Below are 9919 nucleotides of genomic sequence, written 5' to 3'. Positions count from 1 at the left end.
CCCCCCTGCTTATCACCTTTTCTCATATAAATCCCTCCAATTTCTGAATATTCAAGGTCATCCTTGACATAATCCATCAATACAGGGTACGAAAACCTATCTACTTCGACATTCCTTATAATCAGTTCTTTACCACCGACATACCGTGTAGGCTGAAACTCACCCTGGTGGTACAACCTGAGATTTATGTATGCCATCCTACAAAAAATTGAGAAAGTATAATTAGATGAAATCATTAAAATAATCTGAGACGTGGCACTTAAATAAAAAACACTTAAAAATAAACACTTAAAAGAAACATTAAAAGAGCAGTATGCAAGTAAATAAATTTAATAATGCTCTAAATTAAGAAGCGATCGCATAAAGAGCAGGGCAGATTTAAAACTAACAGAACATTATATTAAGAACAAGTTAATTAATTAAAAGAAAATACATTAAAACATGATAAATTAGGCAATTAAGAAGTCACTTCATTAACAGTTGATACATCAGAAACTAGGCCCTTGATAGTTACATATTTCTAATTACAAATTTAAGTAGTTTCTTCGTTTGTTCTAGCCTTGATGGGGACTTGTCGTGTTGGGACATCATCTCTGCACCAGTTAATATCCGTGTCTGTTTCTAGAGGAACACTAGTGTGTAAATCATGTAAAACTGGATCCTCGGCTTCTTCATTTGCATTTTCAGCTTCGACATCGCACCAATCCCTTGGCAATTTCTTTATAATATTATACATCATCTTTTCAGTAGGATCTTCTACATAGAAGACTTGCTGCACCTGTGAAGCTAGCACATATGGATCAGACTTCTGACATAATCTGTTAAAATTAACTCGAGTGAACCCATATAGATCTTTCTCTTCCTTATACCAACAACACTTGAACACCACTACAGAAAATTCTCCCCAATAATCAACTTCAAAAATCTCTTCAATTGCTCCGTAGTAATTTACATCGCCGACCAGTGGATTTTGATCTTTTGAACTAGCAAAGCTAGTAGTCAAAGCAGTTAGAAATACCCCACTATTTTGGGTTTTACATTTAGCATCTCGGTACTTTGTATGGAATCGATATCCGTTAAGTACATAACCACTATACTTCTTCGCTGATTGATTAGGGCCCATTGCAAGCACTTCCAATTCCTTTGAAATGTTATCTTTTTTTCCGACCTCCCCCTTCATCCATTTCCAAAAATCTTCAGAATGTTCTCTCTCACGATTGTATCTTTTTGACTTGGCTTGTCCTTCTATTAAGATTCGATGCTCCCTACAACAATTACCTAGTTAAAAATCAAGACAAAACAGGTTCTAATTCTATAACAGTTAAACACAATTAGTAGCTAGAATCTTACTCGATTAAACTATCAATTTCTTTATTCCCGCAGTTGAATAGAATATAACGATGAATAGCCATCCATTCAACTTCAACTAAATTCACAGCCTTTCCATCTTTATTTCTGCGTGAACCAATAGGAAATTCTACTTTTTCTGGAAAACTTTCAAATTTTGCAGCCTTGGTAATTTTTGATCCTCCATGGCCACCCAAGAATCTTGAACAAAATATCAAGCATTCTTCGGCCAGGTAACCCTCGGCGATACATCCCTCTGGTTTAGATCTATTCCGCACATAAGATTTCAATTTATTTAAATAGCGCTCAATTGGCCACATGCTTCGAACATGGGCCGGTCCACCAAATTCAATTTCTTGGCACAAGTGAATCAAAAGGTGGGCCATCACATCAAAAAAAGCCTGAATGAATATAGTCTCAAATTGACAAATAATTTCAATTATTTCTGTTTGCAGCCTCTTAAGATCACTTAAGTCGATGACTTTACTCCAAATACCTCTTAAGAAGGCCCCTAATCTGATAAAAGGGACTGCAACCTCCGGTTTCAAAGATTTCTTCACTGCAAATTGTAATAAGTAGTGCATGAAAAAGTGAGCATCATGACTCTTATAGCTAGATACCTTTCTCTCCTTCATGTGCACACACCGGCTGATATTAGAGGCACTTCCATATGGCAATTTAGCATTTTTAAGGACAGAGCAGAATAAATCTTTCTCTTCATTTGTCATGTCGAATATCGCAGCCCTTATTTCAAGGTGTTTCCCGTCACTTGATAGAACAGGATGGAGGACCTTTCTGATGCCAAGTTCTTGCAAATCTAGGCGAGCTGCTATATGGTCTTTTGTTTTTCCAGCAATATTGAGCAATGTGCCAAGTACTTTATCACACAAATTCTTCTCGATGTGCATAACATCAAGGTTATGTCGAGAAACATTGTGCTTCCAGTAAGGCAGATCAAAGAATATTGATTTTTTCTTGAAAGGCGAATTTGACTTAATCTTATTTTTTTGGCGCTTTCTTTTCTTCTCTGGTTTCTTCCCCCCAAAATGATTTACAAATCCTGCCAATAATTCTTCAATGTCTGTTCCAGTTAGAACCTCTGGAAAACCTCTCAATTCAATTTGACCATTAAATTTTCTTTTATCAAGCCTCCATGGGTATTCGGGATGGAGAAATCTCCTATGGTCCATGTAACACATTTTCCGACTATGTTTTAGGTACATAGAGGATGTTTCATAATTGCAAACTGGACAAGCTAGTCTTCCTTTTGTGCTCCATCCAGATAGCATTGCTAGCCCGGGAAAATCACTGATTGTCCAAAGTAAAGAAGCGCGCAAGTTGAAAGTATGGTCAATAAGGGCATCATAAGTCTCAATGCCTACTTCCCATAGCTCATTCAGTTCAGCAATTAAAGGTTGCTTGAAGACATCTATATTATTCTTCGGAGACTCGGGACCAGATATGAGTGTCGAGAGAATTAGATTCTCTTGCTTCATACACAGCCAGGGGGGAAGGTTGTAGTTAACCAAAATAATTGGCCAAGTACTATGACTTATGTTCATAGTACGAAAAGGATTGAAACCATCAGCGGCTAGGCCCAATCTGATGTTTCTGTTCTCGGATGAAAATTGAGGATAACGAGCATCCAATGCCTTCCAAGCCTCTGCATCAGCGGGATGTCAAAGTTTGCCGTCCTTTTTTCAACCTTTTGCATGCCATAACATCAGTTCTGATAACTCTTTGCTCATAAACATGCGTTGCAACCTTTTTTTGAGTGGAAAGTAGCGTACCACGTTTGCCGGGACCTTGTGAATTAACTTCTTCTCATTATTGTCCACGGCGCCTTTTTTTTCCACTACGACCCACCTTGAAGCACCGCAAGTTTTACAATTTTCTTCTTTTTCATTTTCAGCCCAAAACAGCATACAATTATTGGGGCAGGCGTGCATCCTTTGATAATCGAGCCCTAAATCTTTAATAACATTCTTTGCCGCATTAAAAGACAAAGGAATGTGTGCTTCTGGAAAAGCATCTTTTATCAGCTCTAATAAATCCCCGAAACCCGACTCTGAAATCCCATGAATGCACTTTAAAGAGTACAGCCTAATGATAAAACTTAAGCGGGAAAATTTTTTGCAGCCCGGATATAAGGGCTGCTTTCCTTCTTCAAGATGGCCATAAAATTTTTTGGCATCATCATTCGGTCCAGTAGTATCATTAGTACGATGGAACATCTCGTCCAAATTATCTCCGAAGGTAAAGGAATCTTCAAAACCCATATTTTCTGCCCGTTCAATATCTATCCTATGATATTTGCTCGAAACCTCACAAATCCAATTCGCATACAATGGACAAGGGCCATGACAAATAAGATGATCATAAATAAGATCTTGAGTATGCCACTTGCCATTTCTACAATTCTTGCAAGGGCACAACATTTCATCGCCTACGGAAAATTTGGGAAATGCATTTTCTAAAAAATCCTTTATCCCCTTAATGTAAGGTGTACTATATTTTGGAAGGGTTATCCATTGACTTAGACCATCGTCCATCACTACAGAAAACAGGACAATAATGTTATATTCCTAAAAGAAAACAACGTAGTCGTGAAACCATACACCCATATTGGTTATACGTTCTAACAACACAACGCAGCCGTGAAGCCCTAAGCAGACCGAGGTAATATTTTATGTTCTCCTTTTCATTGGTTGTACATACTAATAACGACACAACCGTGAAACCCTAAACCCATATTAGATATGCGTACTAATAACAACGCAGAAGTGAAATCCTAAACCAATATTATAGATTATATGTATTAATAACAACACAGCATAACAACGCAGCCCTGAAATCGTAAATCCATATTAGATTATACGTATCGAATCCATGTTATATGACCATGAATATACATGTGCATACACCCATTTCCGTATTATCCCACTCCTCCTACCTACCGAACTGTGACAGTTGATGTTAACAAAAATTTAAATACTCGTAAAGGGTTGAAACTCTCAGGAATAAAGGTCAAATTAACATAAATGTAAATACTCATAAACAATTACATTATAGAGACAACAGATATCTACTTACACAATCAATTATATCCACTTGACTATGATGATTTACATGTAAGTTATAACTAAAGCCTAACATGAAAATCAATCGGATAAAAAGCAAATATCGAGAAATAAATTTAATACAAAAATCACACTTACAGATCTACAAAAATAAAAAACCCCAATTCTAATTAAAATTACACAAAAACATGCATGTAACATACATATACATGTATAAAATACACAAAAACACGCATGTAACAAATTAGAGAAGAAACTAACAGAAATAGAGGGGGCGAGAGAGAGAGAGAGAGAGAGAGATAGAGAGAGAGAGAGATACACAAAATCAGAGAGAGCGAGAGCGAGAGAGAGAGAAAGAGAGAGAGAGAGAGAGAGAGAGAGAGAGAGAGAGAGAGATGTAGTACCTTAATGTTGAACCGCAAGCTGATTTGAAACCCCAATTAGAAACCCTAGCTCCAATCTGTGACCCGCTTCTCGAAAATGTGACCAGCTTCGCCAAAATGTTACCCCCAATTAGAAACCCTAGCTCGAGAGAGGAATGAAAGAGAATAGCTACTGGGAGAGAGAGAATGAGAGAGAGAGTGAGAGAATGAAGGAGAATGAAATTAGAGGGAGAAGTTAATTTGTCTGAAATTTTAGCGCTTCTCCAAAAAATTTGAGCCCGCCTGAAAAAGCCCAGCTAATTTCATCTCTTTTTTTAAAAAAATTAAGTTTTAATTGTCTTTAAATTTTTTATTGATAAAAATTTATCAATTATTAATTAATACAGTTTATAAATTTTTTTAAAAAAAATATTTTATCAATCTTAACTAATATTAATATTTTTGCTTAATTATATTATAAAAATTGATTAATTTTCATGTCAAATAATTATATATATTTAATTGTTTGTAAAATATACTACTTTTGTATCCAATAATACCCTATTGTAACATAAATTGCCACATGTTACTCGTATGTAACACTTTGAAGTTATAGTAACATGTTTTAAAGGCTATGGTAACATCAAAAATACTACGTTGCGGTAGGCTAAGATGAGCATACCTAAGGTAACATAATTTTGTAACATGCATGATTAAACCATTGCGATAGGCCATCTATGGTGTAGTGAGTTAAAACAGTCAAAAATATCTTAAAAACACTTCTGGAAATATAAACAGTTCAAAACTTTTATATAAACTAAAATTGATCACTCCATTAGATCCGTCTCGGAAAAATGAATCCAATGGTATATTGCACGCCTAAAACGGAGTTACGAAACTCCCAGAAAATCAATTTTAATGTAAACAGTCGGGCTATAACGCATTACAGGAACGCGTTACAAGCCCTGTAACGCATTCCGGTGATGCGTTCCAACCCTTTTAAGCAAACTGTGGATGTCCAGCTACCACACAAATTTCCTTTCCATTTCTGACTATCTTAGCAATTCTCCTTTTTGAAGCTGAATCAGCTGGATCTTTATAGAAGACAATGGATCTTGACAGAAGCTTCTTTTCATCAGGCTTTGGTGTCTCATACACAGTGTCCAAGGGATTCTTCAAAGATGACTTTGGATAATTTGCCCTTGGTTTGAGAATTATTTCAGCCTTTTGTGATTTGATGCAGGAAGATTGTCCTTGTTGGATTTTAATCGCAGCGGGGGCATGGTAAAACACTTTTACACATATAAAATCCAAATAAAAGCATATAAATCGTGGTAAAAACGAGGGGATCGATTACTAATCTTTAATATGCGATCCAAAAGCAACGTTCGGAGATCCTAGCAGCTGCTCCTCAAACGTGAAGCACTCCATCGGTATCCACCAAGAAAACGACGTTAAGGAGGAGGAAGAGGTGGAGAGAATTTGGTTTTCTAAAACTTTTGGGTTTTTGGGTTCGAATAAAATTAGGATCTATAATAGTATATTTATAGGCAAAATTTTCAGCTGAAATTTTCCCATAAATATTATTATTATTATTATCCCATTTATTATTCTCATTAATAATTAAAACACCTTTTAATTATTAATCCTTTTTCTAAACACTTTAAAAATAATTCTCTCTCTTGATTTAATTTCCAAAAATTAAATCCTTAATTAATAATATTAAGAACTTTTCTTAATTAATTTATAATCAATTAAATCTCATTTAATCAATTATTAAATTTGCCAATTAATTATTTATTTCACAAATAAATAATTATTAGCCATTATTAATTAATTCCTCCACCATTAAATCATTCTCTTTTTATGGTGTGACCCTGTAGGTTCAATTTTAAGCCGGTAGTAGAAATAAATAATAATAAAACTATTTTATCATTATTTATATAAATTCTCTAATTTATTAAATATGATTAATTAATTAATCACATTTATTCTACATCGTGAGGGATACTTCTCAGCATATCGCGACTATCCGGATAATATGAATTCACTGCTTAGAATACCAAGAACCTATTCAGTGAATAGTTACCGTACAATAAACTCCTTCTACCCTACAATGTCCCGATTAAATACAAGGCATGGATCTCGTGTCAAGCCTATCTAATTCAATCACTTGCTTACCATTTACTATGCGTAGTTCTATGCAAATTAGAAACTCCTTTCTAATTTCATTCACTCTGGCCAGAGATTCCTGAACTAGCATAAGTGGATCAGCCTTGAACATTCACTTCCTTCACTGAAAGGGGTAGATCCTTTATTGATCATACACTATCTTCGTGTACAAATTCCTATACCCAGTAGAGCCCTAATAATTGTCCCTGAAGACTAAGAACTAAACCAAAGCATAGTTCAGTATACACAAGATGACTATGATGACCTCAAGTCTGAGGATACTTGTACAACTATCACTATGTGAACAACTGCTGACACGTGAGTGAACTCCATCAGTTGTTCAGCTGTGCGAGTCATGTTTAGTGAAATTATTCTATAATAAGCACCTACATACTAGCTATAGTGTCACCACACAAATGTCTATGAGAACAGACATCCTTCATAATGAAGCAAGCATAGTATGTACCGATCTCTGCGGATTATTAATTACCAGTTAGTAATCCTACGACCAGGAACTATTTAAGTTTAGAGTTATCATCTTTTAGGTCTCACTATTATGATCTCATCATAATCCATAAAAAGCTTTACTCTAAACTATGGTATATCTTATTTAAACACTTAAATAGATAGAGCCCGTAATAAAAACAAAACAAGTCTTTTATTAATATCAATGAAATTAAAACAGATTACATAAAAAGTTATTCCTAAATCCTAATACATGATTGGACTTAGGACATATCCCTTTCAGTCCTTTCTCCAGATAGTTCATGCTCATCTCATTCACACTGATTGGCTTGACATGAGAGTGATGGATGGCTGACTTAACTGGCTCCTCAACTAGTTTAAACTTTCTCTGAATTTCCTCATCAATCTTTTCCCAGTTGATTAAACTCAACTTTCCTTTTTCAGCAACTTTCAAATTTGCTGCTGCTGCTTCAATTAGATCTATACCATCTGCAACTGGTGGCTTGGAGATAGTAATTGAAGGTACAATTACTTTGCTGATTTGTACTTGAAGTTTCTCCCCCTCTGTTGGTCCTTTCTCCCCCTTACTTGATTCTCTCTCCCCCTTTTTGTTATCATCAAGTTGAGAAGTTAGGCCTTGTGCTTTAGCCAGTTGCATGAGAAGATTTGTCTGAGTCTGTTGATTTTGAAGAAGAATAGCCACTGAGTCTTCAATAACTTGAACTCTGTTTTCCAGCTTGGCTAGCTTCTTTTCAGATTCTGATTCTCTCCTTAACCTTAGTAGTAGATCTTGCATGGTACCATGTGGCATTACTAAATCCAGCTTTTCAGAGTTATAGGTCTTCAAGTCAGCTATATCTCTTTTCAATTCATCCACACTGGGATTCTGTCTTAAGTGCTGGATCTTCATTAGATGTAGAGAGTCTAGGTGAGCTTAAAGAACAGCCTTGGTACCAGCATCTGAAGTTTCCTGAAGGGACTGTTGAATAGCTATTACTTGTTTGACCAAAGACACCTCAAATTGTCCTGGTGTAGATTCCTTTGCCCATGCCCATTCAGGTAAACTTAAAGCAGAACTTGGGCCTTCAGCTCCCCCTAAGTTCATGCTTCCATCCAAAGAACCAGAGTCATCATCATTAGAATTTACTCCAAATTCTTCAGATGGCTCCCCAGCTTGAGAAGGCATCCTGTTAACAGCAGCTTTATCTCTTTGAAGAGATTATGTGGTCTGCACCAAATTCAAAGTCTGCTCTGCCTCCACATTGCCCTGAGCAGCCAGCAATTGATAGGCTGGCACAGGATGAGTAAAAGTGTCAGCATCCAAGAAAATGTTATCAATTTCAGCTTTGGAATGTTGCTGAAATTGTCTTCCCTTTTCAGTATCATCCACAATCATTGACTCACTAGCAATGGATGGATCCACCCTTATTTCTCCTGTACCTGCCTTTCTCTCATATTCTCTCTTTGGTTGCATTAGGGTCTCACCCTGGCTCCCCACCCTCACACCCTCACCTTCACCTACTAAGGTGGGACTTCTCTCACTCACTTTTGCCAATCCTGAATAAATGGATTGCTGAGATTCACTCTTTTCCTCTCCTTTTTCCTAGGAGAAACCCAGCCTCTCACTCAAAGCACTCTCCTCTCTCAGTCCTAAGAGTGATTGTATTACCACTAAATCTTCTGCACTAGAAATAATTGAAGTTTGAAGTTGTGGAGAGACACTCGACGGATAAGTGATATCCATCGGGTGAGTGGTAAAGCTATCTGACGGATAACTGCTGTTAAGCTTATCCGTCGGGATACAATCACTACTCGACGGATGAGAAATATCCATCGAGAGAGTAGAAATGAATGAGGTGGGAAGAGAAACTATTGTTGATTGAGGTTATTTGAGGCACAAATGTCACAATAGTATCTAAAAGAATTGGCAAGTGAGCCAATAAATCATCTAAAAGATGATGCTCACTTGCACTAGATTTTGGCTTCCCCAACAGAGTTAAAGAAGGGGAATCAGGAATTGAAGTGTTTATCATATCCACTTCCAGTGAGTTAGTTGGTGAGTATGGTGTTTCAGTGGCTTCTATTATAAGAGATTTTGGCTGTGACTCCACATTTATTGGAGTCACGTCAATCTGAATTTGAGAAGGTGCAGGGACTGTGTCTTTAGCACCAGTTTGCACTGTGCGTGTGCCCTGTGCATCCCCAGTTGTTTTGGATTTCTTCTTTCTAGTGTAAGTTTGGGGTGAGCTTGTGTCCCTAACCCTTTTGGCCTGTGCTCTTGGATGAGAGCTTTGTTCAATAGCCACATCCTTTTGGGAGGATGCAGCTAGAAGTGAGCTTTTGTCCTTTTTAAGCACTACAGTTTGTTGGGAAACTGCAGTATGGCTAGGATGGGATTCACTCAACTCTTCAACCTTATCCTTGGGGTTTCTTTGATGTTCACCCCTTCCCTCACCTATCTGACCCTCCTTCACACTCCTCTCTTTGGCTTTG

General features: G+C 36.8%; 1 protein-coding gene across 1 annotated transcript; it reads right to left on the bottom strand.

The window, feature by feature from the left end:
* Positions 1 to 532: 532 nt before the first annotated feature.
* On the bottom strand, positions 533 to 4275 carry LOC141665344 (uncharacterized). Its single transcript, XM_074471321.1, has 5 exons — positions 4270 to 4275; positions 4066 to 4138; positions 3053 to 3901; positions 1351 to 3010; positions 533 to 1265 (listed from the first exon to the last, which is right to left on the bottom strand). Exons 1-5 carry the CDS (start codon positions 4273 to 4275, stop codon positions 533 to 535), a joined length of 3321 nt encoding a protein of 1106 aa, XP_074327422.1.
* Between the last annotated feature and the right edge of the window lie 5644 nt (positions 4276 to 9919).

The sequence above is a fragment of the Apium graveolens genome, chromosome 6, assembly GCF_009905375.1.
Source record: "Apium graveolens cultivar Ventura chromosome 6, ASM990537v1, whole genome shotgun sequence".
Lineage (NCBI taxonomy): Eukaryota > Viridiplantae > Streptophyta > Magnoliopsida > Apiales > Apiaceae > Apium > Apium graveolens.
Note: the sequence above shows the minus strand (reverse complement) of the source record. Positions and strands in the feature narration are given on the sequence as shown.